The sequence below is a fragment of the Labrus mixtus genome, chromosome 4, assembly GCF_963584025.1.
Source record: "Labrus mixtus chromosome 4, fLabMix1.1, whole genome shotgun sequence".
NCBI lineage: Eukaryota > Metazoa > Chordata > Actinopteri > Labriformes > Labridae > Labrus > Labrus mixtus.
In genome coordinates, this window is record NC_083615.1 from 19,651,665 (window position 1) to 19,674,781 (window position 23,117).

Below are 23,117 nucleotides of genomic sequence, written 5' to 3' on the forward strand. Positions count from 1 at the left end.
CCCGCTCGCCTGTTTTCAGCACTATGTAACTTTGTCAGCGGGTCGAGCTCATCTGGTGAGAAGTGCGTACGTCTTTACGGTGCTACCCTCAGGGGTGCAAACTTCGCCGTTTTGGATCCCAAATAGGTCATTTGTGTGATTCATTTAGATCTGCAATAACAATATTTGGAGGGGGGGGGGGATAAATCTGCGAAGCGAGCTGTCATGAATCTAAACGGTCCCTGCGAACGTTGAGTCGTATCATACTGACTGCGGTCAGAGCGCTCAGTGCTCGACACCGCCTGAATAAAGTAGGCTACTTCCGGGCCCTGTAGCCAATCATTGCAACGCGGTCGGCACAAACCCGTCCACGTTGTTACAAAATCTTGGAGGTGCACCGTGCACGGGTGGGCGCTCAGACCCTCTGCAAACCATCCTCTCGCCGGCCGCGATTGCGCAATATCGCTAAAAGAAGCATAAAACCTGGTTAAAACCTGAGTTGTATGTGCAACACATGGCTATTTTACATAACGTTATTTTTCCGTGCAAACACTGTGGAAAGATTCGAAGTCTGGCTAGCAAGCCAGCAAGCCAGCAAGCCAAAAAAAATCTTCCAGGGGGGCATGCCCCCAGACCACCCTTGGAGATTTGGATCCATGTCACCTTTTTCATCCCTGATGAGTTTGCACCCCTGTACCCTAGCCCGTCTGTGTACTGTTTGATACGACGACTGAGCTCTCCCTGAGCTAACAGCACTATGTGTGTTGTATGACAGTGCAGTTACACTCAGAGACCTTCAGTGGGCGCCAAAGCGCACCGAATGAAATTCCTACATTTTTTTTTCAACAAAAGTCTAAACATTATTATTTCACAAAATAACCCGAAACACATTTAGCAGACGTCTCTGAGAGACGGGCTGCCGATGGTCATCTCATACTTTTGTTTCTGTGGCCTCCAGATCTCTGCACGGAAATGTTCAGTGTGGTGCAGCCGGTTCAGTGGTCTGAGGTGGTCTGAGGGGGTCTGAGGTGGTCTGAGGTGGTCTGAGGAGGTCTGAGGTGGTCTGAATATTCAACATCCTCAGTTATTGTGTCGGGTCGCTCTGTCCTTTGCCAGACTCTAGGCTGCCATGTGGTTCTGTAGTTCTTCGCCTAAAACCCCCTGAAAACAGCCCGGGCCATCAGACCCGAACCAAACCAAAAAAAAACAAAAAAAACACGGGCTGGCGTGCGTAGAGTCTCTAACAGACACATCATCACTAAAGTTTTAAATAATGAGACTCATCTACAGCTGAACTTTACAGATGAGTTTCTCCTGTCCGTGTGTGTAATGAGAAGTCCTGCACACATTAACATATTAATGGAGGATTTTTTCGTACGCGCCCGTGTTGTATTGAGATCATTGTGTGAGTGTGAGAGCAGAAAGGACGAGAGCGCAGCCACACGTCACTTCTTTCACTCTGCGTCTGGAGGAAAAGCTCTCCTCTCTGCTTTCTGTAATCTGCCCTCTCTTTCACACACGCCCACGGCTGATTGTCGCACAAATGAAAAAGTAATTTCTGAGCGAGCGGCGGCGTGAAAGGAGCCGTCTGTTGGACGGCGTGAACCTCGCTGTCAGGGTCAGCAGAGGTCAAAGGAATTATGATTACGCCGCAGCCTTGGAGGGCGTCTTATTCCCCCGTGACCCGAGCATAAAGAAACGCTCTGGGAGTGAAGAGGAGGATCACTGATGTTCACATCACCTCGTTCATCTCAACAAGATGGAGGTCACACAATCCTTTTTATTTCTCATTGTCGGCGAGTTCTCTTTGACTTCACACCGATGAACATTTATCTCCCAGTCTGAGAGACGCGTGATGGAGGAGACGTTAAGTTTATGACTCTGAACGTGACACCAACATTTCTGTTTAGAGATCTGCAAAACCAAACGTCCTACATTTAAAATCTTTCTGGCACTAAATGTCTGACTGCAGCAGGTAAACAGACAGCTGTCATGCTAAACAGGAAGTCAGCGTTTGCCAAAAGGCTCCAGGAGAGCTACAGCTTCCTGTGAGAAGAACCAGCCAATGAGTGTACATGATAGAGGTTTGAACATGCAGAGCAGGTTTTTCTCACCATCCTGGAGGTCGTCCTCTCGCTGCTCAGAGAAATTGAGTCGCTCCTCATACTTAGGCGGTCGCAGCACGCCGCGTCTCCTCCCTCGCTGCTGCAGCTCACCTGGCCTGCAGGCTGTCTCAGGGGGTCTGCAGGTTTCACCGGAGACTCTGGAGGTCCAGCAGCTGATGATGGACGCTGAGACAGAAGAATAAACAAAAACAAACGAGAAGTTGAATCGATGTTCACATAGATTCTATTTTACATTTCAGCTCGGTGGACCGGGCCCTTTGTCAGCGTGCAGGAGTTAAAATCAATAAATATCCAATCTCAGGAGCTGAGGACTTTTATTTTTGTTGCCGTGGTAACAGAACAGGTTTCTATATTTGATTTGTACTCGAATCATATCAAAGTTTTAGTTCTGGTGTCGTGGCGCCCGTGGTGGTTTCTGGGTGTTAAATGAGAGGGAACTGTTATGATAATGCGTTATGAGGATTCACTTCAGAGTCTTTGGTTAGTAGGAGGAGAAGCAGGGTCAGTACTGATGACACACCTGAGGGGGGGTGTGGTGGCTCTTTCACTGTAATCTTCATTAGCAGCACCTGCGGAGGAACCGGTGGAAATTGGTTTTGAGTCTAAGAGACGCCACGAGGACGCAGACACCTGAGAGACTGAATCTGAAGTAACGTTTGGTTTTGTTTCAACACTTCACGGGTTCTTTTTACACATGAACTTAACTGATATGAAAGAGAGGGCTGGCGGAGGAGATCGTAACCAAGTGGCTCCGTGGATTGGGCTGTCCGAGTGAGCTGGTCGCGGCACGTACGAGGATCTTTGGGGTGAGTCACCTACACGCACCCCTCAAACAGACAGGACAGTTGCTGTGTTCTAATTTTTGGGTAAAAATGGCCGAGTTTATACCAGAGGACTTCTTGGAAACTGATGTGACACGTTCGCGGTTGGCTAAGCTGGGTAAAACTAAACTATGGAAACTGATGGAATATTTGGAGTTAGAAATAATGCTAAAAAGCCTGAACTCACGCAGAGTATACTGGTAAATTGTAACCCTGGGGAGAAAGCCAGAGAGTGTGAGCAAAAAGAAGAAGAGACAAAGAGAGCATGAAGAAAAAGAACGAGAGAGAGAACACAAACGAGAGAGAGAAAGAACGAGAGAGGAAAAGAGAGAACAAGAGCGAGAGAGAGAGCATGAAAAAATAAAACTTGACGTCGAGAGCGAAACTTGCTTTGGATCGTAGACGTCAGGAGCAGCGGGAGGTCTTTAATGTTTATAAGAGTATGTCTTTGATGCCAAAGTTTGATCCTGAGAAGGTGGAATTTTTTTTGAGATGTTTGAGAAGATCGCTTTGCAGCGTGACTGGCCAAAAGGGGGGTGGGTCACACTCATACAGGGCTCCCTAACAGGGAAGGCCCAGGAAGCATATGCTGCGCTAGATAAGAGTCAGATTGATGAGTATGATGTTGTTCGACAGGCTGTCCTAAAATGTTATGAGTTGGTTCCAGAGGCCTATAGACAGCGGTTCAGGACCGACTTATCTAGATTTCGCAAGACAACAGGAAGCAGCGTTTGATAAGTGGCTGAGAGCCAGCGAGGTGTATGATTTTAAGAACTTAAGAGAAGTAATGGTGCTGGAGCAATTCAAGCAGAGCCTGCCAAAGGTCATGCAGACCTACTTGAATGATCTTGAGGTGAATACAGTGTCAAAGGCTGCTGAGGCTGCGGATAATGATGTCCTTATTCATAAAGAGTCATGGCGTGATAAACCTAGCAATCATTCTAACAGGACAGAAGACTTCGAGACACGTCCCGGTAATAAGAGCAGTGGCAGTTGGCGTTTGCCTGAGAATAGTGGGCAACCACACAAGCTGCCTACTTACTCGGGCCCAATCTTCTCCTTTCTCTGGGGAGATTATTTGTCATTATTGTCGAAAGCCTGGTCACATAAAGTCTTGTTGTCCGGCCCTACAAAGAAAGGGGCCCTCCAGAGCAGAAGCCGGTAGTTCTGTTGCTTGCAACTTAATAGGTTCAAACTCAGTTGGAGATCAGGCAGAAACTGTTGATAAAGTAGATATGAAAATGTTTGATGGTTTCAACTCTGATGGGACGGTCGCTGTAGAAGAGGGCGTAGCTGAGGCTCCTGTTGTGGTCCTCAGGGACACCGGCTCAGGGCAGTCTCTAGAGGTAGAGGGTGCTGTAGATCTTCCTGAAACAGCTGCTTTAGGGGATTTTGTGCCTGTGAAAGGTTTTGGACGTGGTTACAGTGCTGTTCCCCTGTACAGGATGTTTGTTCGGACAAACATTTTTGTTGGCTATGCTAAGGTGGGAGTGACACCGGAGCTGCCAGTGGAAGGTGTTACTTTTCTTTTGGGAAATTACTTGGCAGGTGATAAGGTGGTATCAACCCCCATCCTGTCTCCAACTCCTTGTGAAGTTGCTGAGACAAAGGTTTTAGAGGAGCAGTATCCAGAAGCTTTACCAGTTTGTGTTGTCACCTGATCACAAATGAAAGTCCTTACAGATACGACTGCTAAGGTTGAGGAGGACACGGTAGCCAAAGCATCTAACCCAGAGAAAGCTTTCCCCATTGACTTAGCAGATACAGTCTTTGCTTAATGGTGTAGCGTGGATCAGCTGCCTGTGTTGAACAGAGAGACGTTGGTTACAGAGCAGAAACAGGACCCCACTCTGAGCTCTCTCAGGGAGACAGCTCTATCTTTGGAGGAGAGTGCAAACATGGCGGAGGGATTTTATTTACAAGATGATGTGCTGATGAGAAAGTGGAGACCCCCGAACCGATCTGCCACTGAGGAGTGGAGTGTGGTTAGGCAGATAGTCCTGCCTCAGGGTTATCGTAGCGAGGTGCTGGGTTTGGCCCATGAGATACCATTAGCCGGCCATTCAGGTATTCGAAAGACTCAGGCTAAAGTTATGAAGCATTTTTACTGGCCTTAACTCCATAAGGATGTGGTATCTTTTTGTCAGCTGACCCTTGTCAGCTGGTGGGGAAACCCAATCAGAAAGTCCCTGTAGCTCCATTGACCCCTGTGCCGGTGGTCGAAGAGCCCTTTTCTAAAGTGGTTATAGACTGTGTTAGCCCCGTAACAAAACTCTCAGACTCAATGAAGTGTAAAACATCAGGAAGAGTCCAACACAAACAACGCCTCCGTGCTCAGCGGGATCTGAACACGCCGCCGACCAGAACACATCACTTCCAATCTCCACACGTGTCCCTCAAATGGCGCAGAGGCCTAGCTGCATTACCATATGAGACGCTGTTTACATCTCTGCTAAATGTCCGCCTGCCTCCTGAAAGTAACGTTCATCTTTACACGCCGAGAACAGCGCGCCGGGTGTTCACTACGATGAGGCGCGGCTGGCAGCAGACATCAGCAGCAGTTTAACATCTCACAGAGCGTGATTGTCCTTTAACGCTTTCAGACTGGCGTCCCCAGAGAGCTCATTACGCCTCACTACTGTCCCCGACACACACACATTTACACACACACACACGCCAGGAGACGACAGGAAGCGGCTACATAACACATGCCACGGCCTTCATATTGATTCAGCTAAAGATTTCAGGAACTTCCTGTTTCTACTGTTAATAATAAAGACTCGGTTTCACACTTCAGACGAGGTTTAAATGATCAGAGGCAGGCCGCCAGTTTACACCGCGTCCTCGTGTTCAGCGGTGAGGAGCGGCAACAGAGACACACTGTGACACACACACAGATCCACACACACAGATCCACACACACAAACAGAGACACACACGCACACACACACACACAGAGACACACACACAGACACACACACGGAGACACAGAGACACACAGAGACACACACACACACAGACACACACACACGGAGACAGACACACACAGAGACACACACACACACACCCACACACAGAGAGACACGGAGACACACACACACAGACACACACACACGGAGACAGACACACACACACACAGAGACCCACACACAGACACAGAGACACACACATGGAGACACAGACACACAGAGACACACACACGGAGACAGACACACACAGACACACACACGGAGACAGACACACACAGAGACACACACACACACACACAGAGACACACACACGGAGACACAGACACACACACACACAGAGACACACACACGGAGACAGACACACACACGGAGACACACACACACACACAGGGACACACACACACACGGAGACACACACACACGGAGACACACACACAGACACACACACAGAGACACACACACGGAGACACACACAGAGACACACACACACACAGACACACAGACACAGACACAGACACAGAGACAGACACACGGAGACACACACACAGAGACACACACACACAGACACAGACACACAGAGACAGACACACGGAGACACACAGACACAGACACACACACAGAGACACACACACACACACAGAGACACACACACACACGGAGACAGACACACACACAGACACACACACAGAGACACACACACGGAGACACACACACACACACACACAGAGACACACACAGAGACACACACACACACACACACACACACACACACAGCGTTACAACCTCATCGTCCGTCCACACAAACCTCACCGCTCTGGAGCAGGAAGCGTACGTGAGGGTGTTGTTTCATTACAAAGTCACACCGCCAACTACTGGCCTGGCATGTGTACTGCAGCGTTTTAAGTTGTTTTTGTGGCTTCGTGTGTTATCAAAGCGACCTCGTTTTGGTGTAAATGCAACCTTACTTTGCTTGGATGTTGAACACCTGGTGTTTTCATGTAGAGATTAACGAAACTTTACCTGAATGTTTTTAATTATTAAACAAAGAGCAGAACTGAAGACGCTTCTTCTTTGTTCAGATTTGAATAATCATTGTTTCTCCGACAGGGAGATAAAACCGATCAGAGAGGAACACCTGAGAACAGGTGTGTTTGATGTTCCGTGTTTAATGAACCGCTCTTTATGCAGGATGTAAATATGATGTATGTTAATGTGGTTCTGATCCTCACGGGGGGGTCCGACTGTCAGCAGAACACAAAGACACCCCTCCCCCTCCTTCATGACTCGAGGAGCTTTAATTGGAGCAGCTGACTGTCATATTATAAATCATCAAAGTGCGTCCTTAATGCATACATTACAACGCACACCGTTCAAGGCAAGCTGACAGCGAGCTGTGAGCGGAGTGACGGTTTAGAGGAGATTTAAACAATTAGGAGGAAGTAAAACGTGTCACCAACGAAGAAGAATGAAAGGGCAGCGATTTACTGAAAAACATCCTGTGATCGACTGAAGAACACGTGTCGGGATGACGAGTCTCCAGGAACGGCGTTAAAGAGGCGCAAAAGTGTGATGATGATGTTTCTGCACGAGGACCGTGTCAGCCCACGCCACTCAGCTCAGGTTTCAGACTAATGTGTTTTTAAAGAACTGAAATATAAAAACCTTTTAAAGGTGAAAACAAAAACTGGACGCTAACTGCTAAAATCCAGCAGATGTGTGTTTGGTCCGTCACGTTAGCTTCTGTTTCTGCAGAACGCCGGAGCACGGAGCACGGAGCACTAATTTACCACAGAAAAGAAAGGAAGGGACAGGCAGTGATTCTGAAATGACCACGGGATCTCCTTCCTCTCAGGACTCCGGCTGTCCGGCGGTGCTGCTCCGTGCTGCGCTCTGAGAGCGGAACGAGGGAGCACGCAGCAAAGCAGACACTTTCTGGGTAACCGATCCCCGAAAGACCATACTTCAAAACCCTTTTTTAAAAAACCTCATGTACGCACAGCGTTGCCCGATGTACGATAACTATCGTATTTGTACGATAATTTTGCCCTCTGTACTATGTAAGTACGATAATTTGGCAATTTCAATGGCCCCATAACCAAACTTTGTGATTTAAGAGCGACCAATCACATCAGCACGACCGAGACAGACATCACATCTCACAGCCAATCAGATCATCACCTGACGCCCTGCTCATGCCTGTGGTTCGTTATGCCACAGACTGAGAGAAAACGTGTCACAACAGCTTAAGATGCTACTAGCTTAGCTACACGCCGGCTGGAGGCGGAGCAGTTAGCAAACAATCTACACTTTAAAGTTTCTTCTTTTTTTATTTAAATTAATGTGGTATGCAATTCTTTGAGTGCGGTATTTAAGACCTGTCTCGTTATTTTTAAATATGATAGTTTTATGTAAAATACGATAATTTAAAGCTGCAGTACGATGTTGCTGTATTTTAAATCTGGCAACACGGCCATATTTTTCTTCCTTTATTTAATTACTGTAAAAATGTTTGGTTTTTTTAGCTCTTGAAACAACAAAGTTCAATAAAGTTTATCTTATCTTATCAAGGAGACCCTGGAGGACTCATTCTGGACCAGCTCTTAGATCCTCTCCAGGTCCACTACCAGCCTCGACTGGGACTGGAGACTGGAGGATACCTGAGACCTGATGATGAACCAGGTCCTCGCTCGCCTGGACAAGAGGAACAGTGCTGTGAGGCACTTTTACCTTTCCAGCGCTTAGGACGCGAGCTTTGAACACGTAACACACACACATGCACCATAAATTCAGCAGATGTGTCGATCCTCTTCTCTCAAACTTTGATTTATCGTTTCTCATAAAGTATCGTCTTGACTGTAACGTCTTCTTTCCTATCGTATGGCGTCATGTAGTTCCAGTTTAGCTCAGGTGCTGACATGAAAACAATAAAAACACAAACATGAAGACCGTGAAACAGTCGTTCAGCGGGGTATCTGAGAGTTCCTGCGTGTGAGTCTTCCTCTGAGGGTTTCAGCTTGAGCGCTTTTTGGCGTTTCTCGGCTCTCGCGGCGTCTCTCTGATGGATCCCATTACCCGCCCTCGTCTGCGCGCGCTCACTGATCCGGACCGCCTCCAAATAAGTTTCCTCAGAAGCTCCCCGGCAGAGCGGAGGAGCACTTAAACCAAATTGACTTTAGTGATGTGAATTCTGAAGATACCGATATCATGCATGAAGTTCTTCAGCCCTCAGAAGAATTCCAATAAGTCATTCCCTCAGACGGCGATACGGGGGAACTAATAAGAATGCAAATAGGATTAGGTACCGCATTAGAGTCTGCTAAACAATTTACAGGCCTGAGTGTTCACCGGGGGAGACGCTCCCCGCTGCAGGGGGCAGGAGGGGGAGAGAGAGAAGGGCTGTTATCAGAGTTAACCCTTCACCTGCTGCTGCTGCTGCTGCAGGAGAACGAGCTCAACGCAGCGGACCACGGGACAGAGCATCACGCTGAACACCAGCGAAGGTCGTCAGGATACCAGAAAAAATCAAACTGTATCGAAACCTGTTTATTACCACGGCAACAAAAATAGAAGTCCTATGCACATAATATTGGATCATTTCTTGAATTTATTCATGAAAAATTGCGGGAACAAGATCTAAAGTGCACAAATAAATTCCACCAGTTGTGTGGCCGGTCTGTTCCCGCTCCGTCACGTTAGCAGAGCTGATATGTTTTCACTTTAATCAGTGTGTGTTCTTCCTCTGGCTCCGCTCCTTCTCAGCTCCGTCAGTCCAGAGTCCTCTGCAGCAGATAAACAAGACTTCTGTTTCTGCAGGATGTCGGAGCACGGAGCATCAATTTACCACAGAAAAGAACGAGCGGGACGGGAAGTCAGACACAGAAACAACATGAAAACCTCCGGTTTATTTTCAGAATAAAACACTTTTCTCTGACGGTATGGTTTTGTATAACGTACATCGTATTCTCTCGCGCTGGTGTAATCTATAATGACCGCGAGAACTCCAGCTGACCGGCGGTGCTGCCCAGTGCTGCACTCTGAGAAGGCAGCCTGTGGGTGTTGACCAGTGGGCGCGCACTGTAGCTGTTCCCACTCAACGTTCTTGAAGCCAAAATACGCCCCTAACGGGCGCTTCCATCTTGCGATTTTTACATCATTTGGAGCCAGAGTCTGCGCAGTAGGGTCCGGCGGGAGGAGCCCTGGTAACACGCCCCGCCCATTTAGCGTATTGCCCTGATGACTTGCGCAGCCCAGCTACGCCGAAAGCGTTCTACCGGTCTACAAGTCTTATGAAGAAATGTGTAAGTACAACCAACCGCCGTATTCAAAGTCTAACATTTAAACACTGTTTTAAAAAATCCCGCTATTTTGATCATTATTGAAAATATGTGGGCTGCTGGGTCCTCTGTTTTTAACGAAATCGTTCTATATTTAAGCTATATTTAAGCTAGGTTAGCACCACAGACCGTAGGCTACAGGTGGTAAGATATGTTGTATTTTGTTAGAAACTGATAGTCTGCAATGTGATTCATGTCTGCTTTTCTAATATATTTAACTGAACAGTAAATCAATTGTTTTTTGGATCTTCATTTCGGCAAAGAAGAGATAAAAGCAGGTCTGACATCTTCCACAGAGGTGAAGTGTAAGTTAAAATCATCTGTTAAAAGTTTATATCCTGTGATTTTTTTGAAGTTTCATAAGAGGATTGTAAAAACAAGCTATTGTTAACAATACAGTCTTCTAAAATAAAAATCACACTGAGTCATACACCAGCTAAATGTTAAATAGAAAGGTGAAGTTTTCTTTTCCATTTTACAATCAACAGAACCTAAAAATGACTAATTTCAACCTTCGTCTGCACACCTGTTACAGAGGTCAGGCTGGGGTCGCTTAGTTTGAAGGAACCTCCTCCTTCTTTCACCTGTGCTTGGACTAAGAGCTGTGCCAGATGCCCTGCTCATCCACTGTGGTAGAAATGACCTTACACCAGCAGCTCTCCCAGATGAAGAGTCCTCTCTGCCATCACCCAGAGGAGCTGATCAACAACTGAAGAAGGTGGACAGAGTCTGGTGCTTTGTGACAGTGAACAGTGAGAAGGCTACCATAGTCATCCTCAGATAAAACACAGAGATCCTGGTCAATATTCAATGGTGCTATTTTTCTTCTACATGATGTTGCCCTGTGTTTGAAAGACCAGATGCTGAAGGGTTGTGTTGGATTTGATTTTTCCATCATATTTTAACAGTCAAAAAATCATCCAGGATCTTTATACTTTATTTATACTTTATTTTGTTGGGATTTCTTTGTTAAATTATTTTTTATACTTTCTCCTATGTCCCAGCAATTCAACCTGATGGTCTCCCTTACTTATTTTACACATGGTTAATGAAGACAGGGGTTGTTTATTGAACATTTTCATAAAATGTTTAAATAAACTTTTTAAAAATCTGACATGACTGTCTCTGATTAACTGGAGCACTACAAAGTGTTGGTCACAGTAAAATAATTTAGCAGTTAAGTTCACAGCTCACATTTGAAAAGACCTTGAACTGACATTAATTTCTTCTTGACCAACAACAGCAAAGCTAACAGACGAGCTCAGCTTGTCACAGCCGGGCTCGTCTAAGATAAATGGCCTTCAAACGTATTTAATATTAAACATTTAAAGCCAATAAGCATAGCAAGATATGCATGAGATTCCATTTCAATTTATTCAATCACATACTTGTCAAACAGTCTGGCATGTTGTGCTGCTGTTTTCAAGAGTTAATAACTGAAGAGAAGAACTCCATCGAGAGAGGACAGGAAACGCTCAGGAGACGAGTCCTCCATGTTGTCAGGGGTTGCTGATGGATCTGAATCTGAGGGAATCTTCTGTAGTAAAGAAAAACAATCATGGAGTTAAATGTAAAGTATAATGAATTTTACTGTGATGTTTATGCTTCAGACCTGAAATAAGATCTGTCCTGAGGTTCTGCTAAACTTCAGCTTCTAAAGTTTGCTTTTATAAATAAGTAGCTGATAATGTTTTTGTTTTCCTATTAAAGACATTATAACTATTTAAGAGGAAAAAAATATATATAATAAGACATGATGAATCCAATAATATGATCAGCATTATGAATTTATGTTTTAAGACAAAAGTATTCCCACCACTTTCTATTGAAGATTATTTTAAACTGTCATCACATCATTTATTATTTCTAACTACTCACAGTACAACTGTGAAACTTAAACAGTGAGACATGATTTCAGCACTGTGAGCAGAAACTGCAGTCAGTTGGATTCTTGTGCTTCATTAGAAATATGCAGAAGTCAATTCAATGTACTGATTTGGTTTTGTGTGGTAATTAAACATACCCATTAAACGAATCGGACAGCCAATTTGTGTGCAGAACCTCACCAGAGCTGGAATCAGAGTCTGGACTGCTGTTTCCTTTGGGCATTAATTTCCTTGAAGACAGAAAGAAGAACAATTTAATCATGAACTAGACTTCTTGCAGAATCATAAAGGCTGTTAAAATCTTCTGCTAGTCTTCCTTACATTTTAAGAAGGATTATAAATTGTTACTAAAATTACTTTGATGCTGATAGCGGTTACAATAACACAGTCCAATCATATAAGAGATAATTTCACCTTTGAGTCCTATGTGAAGACATGCTCTTCAGAATCAGCACTGCAAAGACAAGATGATGGCGTCCACCTTCACAACCTGCTGCTTCAGTCTGGCTGCATCATGGTCACCTACAGGAACACCACAGAAATGCAATCAAAGTACTTCAGTTTATTTATCAGAGGATGTACTGTCACACTCAAAAATATTTGAGACTGCTTTGTTATTTGAGAGGTTAACATTTAAGTCTAAAACTAAAAAGTTATAACAGCCAAATATGATAATGAAATATCCAAAAGAGCATTTTAAACGGAAATTAATCTTGTTGAACAGAAATAGTGTTAATAACAGGAAAGTTATTATATAACATAAGAATCACGGAGCAAAGCAAGAAGAGTATTTCTGAACAAATTCTGAATAAGCTGAACCAAAGTCACAACAAATCAACTGTAAACTATTGAATTGACTCCTGGTAATGTGCTGAATATTAACTAAAGTAAATTAACACTAAAGTCAACCTGTTGAAGTCTTAGTAGAATATGGTCAGCCCGTTTTGAGTCCTTGAACAAATCATGTCTGGTTCATATTACATTTCACCGTCGGCTGCTGATGTTAACATGTCCGTTCTGTTTCTTTTCTTTGAACAGCTAGAGACATTATTGAACCAGATAATAACTTTAGTGTTATCTGAACACATGAAGAAATATTCTGCCTCTTCCAAATATTAATGTTAAATTTCAGCCGCAGCAGCATCACGGGGAGCGGAAGAAAGTCGAGCCTGTTATTCTTTACAGTCTGTGTACACTGAGCAGACTGAACAACTGTTAATGTTATTAATAGTGCAGACCATCAGGACATATTGTATTTTACTTTAACAGACCATAAAGTAAAGTTATATAATGCAGACCATCAGGACGTATTCTATTTTACTTTAACAGACCGTAAAGTTATTGTCGGTGATGCGCAACTATATGCTAAATTTTACTACGGATCTGATCGTTCATTAATATGAATCTCAAGCACAGTTAAGTTATAGTAACATGAAGCACAGCCAGCATAGTTTATCAGGATTCCCCCCCGATTCTTTACTGAAATAAAAAGATAAATAATGTCCGTCACAGCCAGCTATCAGTAACATATTATTGCCACCATGACGTTAGCTCCGTTAGCCTACTTCAGTGTTAGCTAGCTAGCTAAATTACGATTGCGAATTTACCGCGAACAGCACATTAAACAAACATTTCGACTTACCAAGTTAACGCAGATATCCTTAAATCCCACAGGTTGGTTGGATGTGTTTACAGCAGAACAACTCATTCTGTCAGTCCAAGAGAGACAAACACGGAGTACAAAAGTTCAATGGCGTCTCGGCTTTCCTTCGCTACGTAGTTTTGTGATTCCCAAAGAGAGCTACGCAAGATCGGCGGCTGTCAATCATCGTCAAATATGACGTAAAATCACGTTTTTCAACCTCAAATAACTTATTTAAGGCCGTGTTCACACTTGACTTATTTTTTCAGAAAAAAGCGCTGCCTTATGCACCTTTTGAGCGCTTTTGCGCGAGTGTTCTGTAACCATAACGACAGGATCTAGTCTGCGGTGCAACCGCGCCGGAGCCGGCCGGAGCACAACGCATCAATTTAGCACAGAAAAGAACAAACGGGACGGGAAGTCAGACACCGATACAACATTAAAACATCCGGTTTATTTTCAGAATAAAACACTCCGTTTTGACGGTTCAGAAAAACCACCGTTTGTTTGTGTGTTTATGTGTTTATAAGGTTTTTATTGAGTTTTATACCACGAACATCGTATTATCTTGTGCTGTCGTGAGTGAATCTGTTAAATTACCGTGGAAACTCCTGTGTCTTCATACTCCATCTGTCCGGCTGTGCTCTCCGTGCTGCGGACTGAGAACACAGCCGGTGGGTGTTGATGGATGAGGATGCACGGACCCGTAACAGACCGGAGCGGACGCGCAAAGCACACATATCTGGTGGAAATTTGCCGTTTTTGGGCACCGGTAACTAGGGACGTAGTTAGCTGACCAATCGTCGTTAGCTGACCAATCGTCCTGATTGGTCAGCTGTCAGAAAGGCACTTGACGTCACCCAGCGCTTTTCTGAAAAGTTGAAATAATTCAACTGAAAAAGGCGTCAGGCACAACGCTTTTTGAAAAGGCGTCCGCTTTTTAAAAAGGCGTCATCCTTTTTCATTTTTCCATAGGCTTGTATGTAAAAAAGGCGCTGGCAGTTGAAAAAAGAAGTCAAGTGTGAACACGGCCTAAAAGAAACTTCACAGAAAAATTAGCACTTGAACACAATGTTGGGTGATAATAACTAATGATCACAGCAGAGTTCAGGTTTGGAAAAAAATTATGTGACGAGTATTTTAACTTTAACAGTTTGACCCACATCCCATCTGTTATCATTGAGGAGGCAGGGTTTATGACCTATACTGCAGCCAGTCAGCAGGGGGAGCTCTAAAAATAAAAGCTTCACTCCACCGGGGAGCTTGTCCCATCCATTATTGGTGTTGATGGACAAGAGTGCACGGAGCCAGTGCACACACATCTGGTGGACGTCAGAACAAATCCTCACAACTCAGATGTTGAAAACCAGAGAAGAAGAAAGTGTTTCCTGTGAGCAGACGCAACAGGCCCCGCCCACTTTCTAATAAAACATCAGAGGATATGTTTGGTTTGTTTCCTATCATACTTTGCTGCACTCACCTCCTCAGCTTGAGTGATCACCAGCTCCGGGACGCTCCCTCCAGACTCGTCTGTGGCCTGCAGGTCCTGGTCCTGGTCTAAGTTCTCCTGAAGCCCAGCTGGGTCCCTGTCCTGGTTTAGGTCCTCCTGAAGCCCAGCTCTGTCCTGGACAAGGTCTAGGTGCTCCTTAAGCCCACCTCGGTCCTGGTCCCCGTCATGGTCTAAGTGCTCCTGAAGCTCAGCTTGGTCCTGATTCAGGTCTAAGTGCTCATGGAGCCCAGTACGGTCCTGGTTTTGGTCTAAGTGCTGCTTACACCCAGCTTGGTCCTGGTCCTGGTCCAGGTCTAAGGACTGCTGAAGCCCTGCTTGGTCCTGATCCAGGTTCTGTTGAGAGACTTTGTTTGAACATACAAAATAAATCAGATTTGAGGTCCAAACAATCAGAGATAAAAACAGACTCTCTCTTTCTGAAACAAATCGTTCTCATTAAACGACCAGGTTGTGATTTTTTGTTCTAAAAATAAAGATTAATTGATTCTTTTTTTTAAGGGGTATAACGGCTTGTAGTGACGCTTTGTGAAAAGATGCTCTGGCACCAGCTGAGAGGCTAAAGTAGAACGAGATCTAACCTGATGTTTTGCTGATACCCTTCCTGCTCTGGGCCCTCTGCTGATCTCGGGGCAAGTGCCCAGTTGCTCTAATGGTTAATCCGTGTGATGGACCAGAATCAGGACCGAGGCAGCTTCCAGCCTGAACCCAATGTTTGTATTTGCATGTTTGAGTATGGCTTTGTATGTCGACAATTCCACCGACTGAAAATGGACATCTGAAAATGGACATTTGAAAATGGACATTTGTGGACAAATGGACAAAATGTGTGCAGAACGAAGCATATTCATTGGCTGGTACTTTTCACAGGAAGCTGTAACTCTCCTGGAGCTCTTTGGAAAATGCTGACTTCCTGTTCAGTATGACAGCTCGCCAAACTGTCGTTACACAGCAGGTCCTATTAGAATGACAAGCTATCAGGCTAAAGGCTAGCTAAGCAACAGCTGCAACCCTGAGATTGTTTGACACATGAACAGACAAATCAGTTTTGGACGGTCCCGGTCTGTCGGGACATATGGTCACCCTAATGTAGAAGAAGATGTATCGTCTGTGGAAAAAAAAGCGCCAGGCCAGTTTCAGCTGTTAGCGCTCCGGAGCGATCGATTCATTAAAGCTATCTGAGTGACAGAGGAGTTAAACAACCACAGTTCTCTCTGAATATTAAAGTTCTCTTCCTACCTTGGTCCTGATCCTGGTCCAGCTCTCTGATCGATTGCTCCACGTTGACTTTGTAAAGTTCAGACTCCTCACAAAGTTCTTCTGATGGACTCTGGAGGACTTCCTGCTCCCCCAGCTGGTCCTGAGGAGGTTTCTGATATTCTACTTCCTCCTCAGTCTTGTCTAAAACCTGATCCTGGTTTACGTCAGAGGGAAGAGTCTGGCTGTGCTGATCATGGAGGGAGTCCTGTATCTCTTCAGGTCCGGAGACCTGGACCTGATCCTCACAAGGGGACTGGTTGAAGTCCGTGTCCATGGTCTCTGTTAGCTCAGATCTGAAAGCAGAAATGTGGAAAAGATTCAGATTAATCAGTCCTGCTCTTTGAGGGGCGTTTCTATTCAAATCATCGAGTATCATTCAACCAATCAAACGTTCATTCAGAACTCAAGGTAAAAAAACAAGTCATGAATAAAGACCGCGATACAAACGGGTACAGACGGACCGAGGAAACAAGGTTAAAATATTCAAATGAAAGATGGATAATAAGACGATAATAAGACGGAGGAAATAAATATGATGAAACTCAGAGATACTCATTATGTGATCTATGAAGCAGACTAAGACATGAAGTATAGGGGCGTCAGAAGTTCAGTCTGGAGGGATGTGGGTCTGGAACCAGAGGGTCCTACTGGATCAAAGAGTCACACACTCTTCCTTTAAAGTGGGACGGGCTTTTATTTAGAAGTTTTACTGTATTTGATCATCCTTCAAAATATCAGTCATGATTCCACTGATGTTGAGGGCCACTTATCTCGGATGATATCGTAAGACTCTAACGTCTTGGTCCACGCAGTGGCGACTCTGGGGTCTGTTGGGGCCCCTCCAAATGACCCCATTATGTTATAAATGATCCGACACCAATGTGTTTTAAAGCGTCTCTCCTCCATATTTAGGGCAAGAGGCATTCAGTCATTAACCGTTATATGAACGCGTTCTGTCAGGTGGGGCCACTTAGGGGGGTTTCCTACTGTCATTGCAAACTTCGCACATTTGAACTACATTTATTTTTATTTTTTTGTGCTTTTATTGTAGAGATAGGACAGTTGATAGAGTCAGAAATCAAGGAGAGAGAGAGAGAGAGTGGGGAATGACATGCAGGAAAGGAGCCACAGGCTGGAATCAAACCTGGGCCACCCGCTTGGAAGACTATACCCTCCATACATGGGGCGCCCTAACTAACCACTGAGTGACGTCACCCGTCTGTTCCTGTATAGGGAGTGCTGGAGTCCCACCGATGGCGGTCTCCATGCTGGAAATGCTGTCTCAGCCTAACTTTCAGTCAACCTAACGAGAGCTGGAGCTGAGGCGGGTTTTAAGACTCCTGACAAACCGTTACACCGCGCCCGCCTGTCAATCAGGTCAGCTACTTTGCACAATTTGAGTTACTGCTTGTCAGCCCTCAGGGGTCCCCTACTGGCCTGGGGCCCCAAGCAGTCGCCTGCCTTTTCCTGTTGACAAGCAGTGCCTCTTCGTCCACGTCTGAAGGTAAACACACGTGAGCGTGGATTATTTTCATTGTGTAAGCGTTATCTCTCAGTAAACTGTGAACACACGTCTCTGTGAAGTGTCTTCACACAGAGGTCCCCTGGGTGCTAATTATGTGTGAGATAACGAGGAGGCGTTTCATACTCAGATAATGACTCTTAAAAAGCCTGTTCTCCAATTAATTAAACACACCGTCTTTAAGTGACCTCTGGACGTTTGACCCGCGGGCTGAGATCATTCGGAGAGAAAACAAACGAGCGCTCCTTTCATCGTCCCGCCGAGGATCCCTCTCTCCTTTTGAATATTCAGCTTTAAACATGCTCGCCTTTTTGATATGATGAAGCTGCAGCACGGTGTCATTTCATGGGCAGGTCCACCGAGGGTCCAACTGATGATGAAAGAGTCCGCTGAGCGTCTCCTCCTCCTGCATATTGTTTAATATGAGAGGGGGGAGGAGCCTCATTACAGCCGAGGAGAGGAGGTGTGTTCACCTTCACCGCCGTGCCATGCAGCACTTCAATGAAAGATGGTGAAATAGCATGAAAAAGGCATCACTAATCTGCTGGAGCCGTCTGTGGAGGAGCAGCTTTAAACCGTTTCTCCATCGGTGCTGTCAGGCTCATGATGCGCTCAGAGACGAGCCTGCAGGAGAATCATTCACATTATTGAGGCTTCATTAAGTAAAATCAATACTCGTTTAGCCTCACGGGTTACAGACTCCACTAAGACTACACCCACCGACCCGCTCAGAAGAAGACTTTAAAGACGAGTTTTACCAGGAGAACGAGTCAGCTTCAGGCATTTGAGGTCCAATCAGTGAGTATGTAGTGAGTGAAATGATAAAGGTACCTTACTATATGATCAGACATTCAGGAAACATGCTATGGTGAAGTGCTGGCTTCTCTGACAACAATGCAGCAGCCAGTATGTCCTCCTTCTAACTTTAGATTCTGGTCCTGAATGCCCTGGATTTGTTTGGACCAGAGAAGGTAGGCGGTTTTAAGGCTCCCCCACACGGCCGTTTTGGACGCCCCTCGGTTTGCCAGATATGAGAGCAGTTATCAGGTCAAACCAACAGGTGTTGCAGCGATGGAAGCGGGCAAGAGAACTGGTTCAGATAGAAGTGATTGTACCCGACCTAAGTCGGAGTATGGGAAAAATAATAAACCTTCTTAAACTTGATGTTTTTAGGGGATTTCAGGGGCCCCCCTGCATTTTTCCTCCCTATGCCTGATGGTAAAGTCCACCACTGGGCGGAAGCAGGTTCAGTACAGAGCCATGAACATTACCGTCCAACACCTTAGAAAAGCCAGAGCTTATTGCAAACACACAAAAACACACAGACACACACACTCTCACACACACACACATAAACACTCGTACGTGACACTTACATTTTTAGTTTCACTGTTTGATCTACTCTCCGATGATGTCACCCTTTCTGACGTCCAGCCACAATAAATATCCAGAAATCCACTTCACTTCAGCAACACCAAACTTCCTGTTTTATCCCTCAAAGCAGCATGGGAAGTGTAGTCCTCCAGCTTAAAATGTTATTATCTCCTAAATAGAAGACAATGAAATCTTCCAGGAGCCTCAGAATCAATTTAAATCAACTTTATTTCACGACTTTTAAATCTTCAGGAGAGGAATCAATCAGCTGTAAATGATCTGAACAAACACAAACATCGTGATCAGGACGCCCTGCAGCCTTAAATACCGGCAGCTCAGTGTCGTCATTAGGATCAGTGGAGTTAATCTCCTGACAGCAGCATGGTGGCACCCTTACCTGCAAGTCTGACCGTCTCTGCTGCAGAGCTTCCACCTGCTGAACCGCACACCTGTGAGTTCAACCAGAGGACAGGCAGAGGCGTGCGAACATCACAAAGTGAGCTCAGAAAACGACTTTTAGGTGTTAGCAGTGAGCTCAGAGGGACGCTCACTTTCTCTCTGCTCCTGCTGAGAGGAGAGACGTCCTGCTGTCGCCTCACTCTGCTAATTATAGGATCAATTTACGAGATTAAAGTGTGACAGTGAGAGCCCAGTTTAAGCATGCTGACCTCACCTAACAGCACACACACACACACACTCACACACACACTCACACACTCACTCACGCAGGCACGCACACACTCTCACGCACACACGCACACACACACACACTCACACACACACACACACACACACACACACACACACACACTCTCGCACACACACACACACACTCACACACACACACACGTACACACTCACACACACACACACACACATTCACACAAACACACACACACTCATACACACACACACACACAAACACACACACTCACACACACAAACACACACAAACACACATTCACACACACACTCACTCACACACGCGCACACACATTTTTGAGTCTAGATAAAAGTGTCTGTAAGTTTAATTGCAATCTGACTTTAAACAAAGGAGTCCAGAAGAGCTGCTTGTCAACAGGCACGTTCGTCGAAGATCGACTGGTAAATCGAGAGCTTTGCCTTCAGGCTCAGCTCCCTCTTCGCCACAATGGTCCGGCACAACGCCTGCATTACTGCTGACGCCGAGCCAATCCGTCTGTCAATCCCACGCTCCATCCTACCCTCACTCGTGAACAAGACCCCGAGATACTTGAACTCCTTCACTTGGGGCAAGGACTCACTCCCCACCCGGAGAGAGCAATCCACCTTTTTCCGGCAGAGAACCATGGCCTCATCCCAGCCGCTTTGCACTCGGCTGCAAACTGCCCCAATGCCTGCTGGAGGTCCCAGCTTGAGGAAGCCAACAAAACCACGTCATCTGCAAATAGCAGAGATGAGATTTTGAGGTCCCCAAACTTGAAACCCCCCTCCCCTCGGCTGCTCCTTGAGATCCTGTCCATGAAGATCACAAACGGGACCGGTGACAAGGGGCAACCCTGGCGGAGTCCAACACGAACTGGGAACGTGTCTGACTTTGTGCCGAGGATGCGGACACAGCTCCCACTTTGGTCATGCAGGGACTGGATGGCTCGTACCAACGGACCCGGGGCCCCATATTCCCGCAGTACCCCCCACATGATCCCCCGAGGGACACGGTCAAAAGCCTTCTCCAAACCCTCAAAAGACATGTAGACTGGTGGAGCAAATTCCCATGCTCCCCCAAGAAGCCCTGCAAGGGCAAAGAGGTGGTCCACTGTCCCACGGCTGGGACAGAATCCACATTGTCCCTCCTGTATCCGAGGTTCGACAATCGGCAGGAGCCTCCTTTCCAGCACCCTAGAGTAAGTTTTCCCCGGAAGGCTGAGAAGTGTGATACCCCGATAATTTGAGCACACCCTCCCATCCCCCTTTTTGAAAATGGGAACCACCACACCGGTCTGCCACTCCACATGCACTGTCCCAGATTTCCATGCGATATTGAAAAGGTGTGTCAGCCAAGACAGCCCAACAACTACCTCAGTGACCTCTGCCAAGGTTAGTGGTAAGGCTTCCCCTGGATCCTCAGACTCTGCCTCCTCTTCAGAGGACGTGTTGTCTGGGTTCAGGAGTTCCTCAAAGTATTCCTTCCACCGCCCAACAGTGTCCCCAGTTCAGGTCAGCAGTTCTCCACCCCTGCTGATAACAAGCCTTGCTTTCCCTTCCAGAGCCGTCGGACGGTTTGCACCTCCGCCTTGAGGCCAACCAAAAGTCTTTGTCCAAAGCCTCCCCGAACTCCTCCCACACCCGGGTTTTTCCTTCACCACTGGTGTCCACCAGCGGGTTCTAAGGTTGCCGCCACGACAGGCACCAAGGGTCTTCTGGCCGCAACTCCTAGCCGCAGCTTCTACAATGGAGGCTTTGAACATGGACCACTCGGACTCCATGTCCCCAACCTCCCCCGGGATGAGGGAGAAGTTCTTCTTGTTGAAGACCCCACGGACAGGGGCCTCTGCCAGACATTCTAGGTCTGTCCGGCAGCCTTACCCGCCATCTGATCCAACTCAACATCAGGTGGTGATCAGTTGACAGCTCTGCTCCTCTCTTTACCCGAGTGTCCAAAACATACGGCCGCAGATCTGACGAAACAACTACAAAGTCGATCATCGATCTTTGGCCTAGGGTGCTCTGGTACCAGGTACACTTCTGAACATCCCTATGCTTGAACATGGTGTTTGTTATGGCCAATCCATGGCTAGCACAGAAGTCCATCAACAAAACACCACTCGGGTTCAGATCAGGCAGGCCGTTCCTTCCAATCACTCCCATCCAGGTGTCCCCATCGCTGTCCCTAGGCGGAACCCCTTCCAGGACCCCACCCAGAGATTTCAAGAAGGCCTTGTACTCTGAGCTGCTGTTAGGTGCATATGCACATACAACAGTCAGAGCCTTCCTCTCTTCAACCTGAAGTCACAGAGAGGCGATCCTCTCATTCACTGGGGAAAACTCCAACACAGTGGCGCTCAGCTGGGGGCTTGTTAGTATCCCCACACCCGCCCGGCGCCTCTCACCCTGAGCAACTCCAGAAAAAGAGAAAGTCCAGCCCCTCTCCAGGAGTTTGGTTCCAGAACCTACGCTGTGCGTAAAGGAATCTGAATGCTCAGGCCTACGCCTGCCACCTGGCTCTGCATGCACCCTTCCCCCATGCCTCTCCCTGCGGGTGGTGGGCCTACAGGGCGGCAGCTCCATGTGGTTGTTTCGGGCTGAGCCCGACCAGGCCCCATGGAGACCCTACGAGACGCAAACTCCTCCACCACGTTAAGGTGGCGATTCAGAAAAGTGGAATTATCTTTCTGGGAGTGAAAAAAATAGGAAGAGGCGTAAGCGGCAGGACAGGAAGACATGATGGCGATGAACGCTGGTTTGGGGCCCCAACTTAATTTTTGCCTATGGGGCCCCAACAGACTCTAGAATCACCACTGCTAAATCCACAGCAGCAACCCAACACCAAGAGGCGATCTATGGTGCTGAAAAGCTGATGCTGAAGTGTAAAATCCTGCAGTTCCTGGAGTGTCCACTAGAGGCTGGCTGCAGAAGCACAGGAAGTCACATACACACCCATTCTAAAAAGTCTGTTTTTACAGCAGAGATTAACATGTTTACAGCCTGGTTCAAAAAA

At 46.3% G+C, this 23,117-nt stretch overlaps 1 protein-coding gene and 1 long non-coding RNA gene across 3 annotated transcripts in view; both read right to left on the reverse strand.

Moving 5' to 3' along the window:
- Window positions 1-20,649, reverse strand: part of LOC132973023 (ankyrin repeat domain-containing protein SOWAHC) — a 58,313-nt gene extending 37,664 nt beyond the window's left edge. Inside the window, exons 1-5 of the mRNA XM_061036219.1 lie at window positions 19,818-20,649; window positions 19,423-19,591; window positions 16,504-16,817; window positions 15,238-15,611; window positions 2,094-2,270 (exon numbers count right to left, since the gene is read on the reverse strand). Coding sequence (XP_060892202.1) covers window positions 2,094-2,270; window positions 15,238-15,611; window positions 16,504-16,798 — 846 coding nt within the window. The 5' untranslated portion in view covers window positions 16,799-16,817; window positions 19,423-19,591; window positions 19,818-20,649. The remainder of the gene's footprint in view (window positions 1-2,093; window positions 2,271-15,237; window positions 15,612-16,503; window positions 16,818-19,422; window positions 19,592-19,817) is intronic.
- Window positions 11,585-13,963, reverse strand: LOC132973026 (uncharacterized). Of its 2 annotated transcripts, none has more exons than XR_009672958.1 (4): window positions 13,758-13,963; window positions 12,530-12,637; window positions 12,253-12,345; window positions 11,585-11,766 (listed from the first exon to the last, which is right to left on the reverse strand). It is a non-coding gene; the product is annotated as an uncharacterized LOC132973026 (long non-coding RNA). The 2 variants fall into 2 exon arrangements; XR_009672959.1 differs by lacking the exon at window positions 11,585-11,766 and adding an exon at window positions 12,113-12,185.
- Window positions 20,650-23,117: the final 2,468 nt, after the last annotated feature.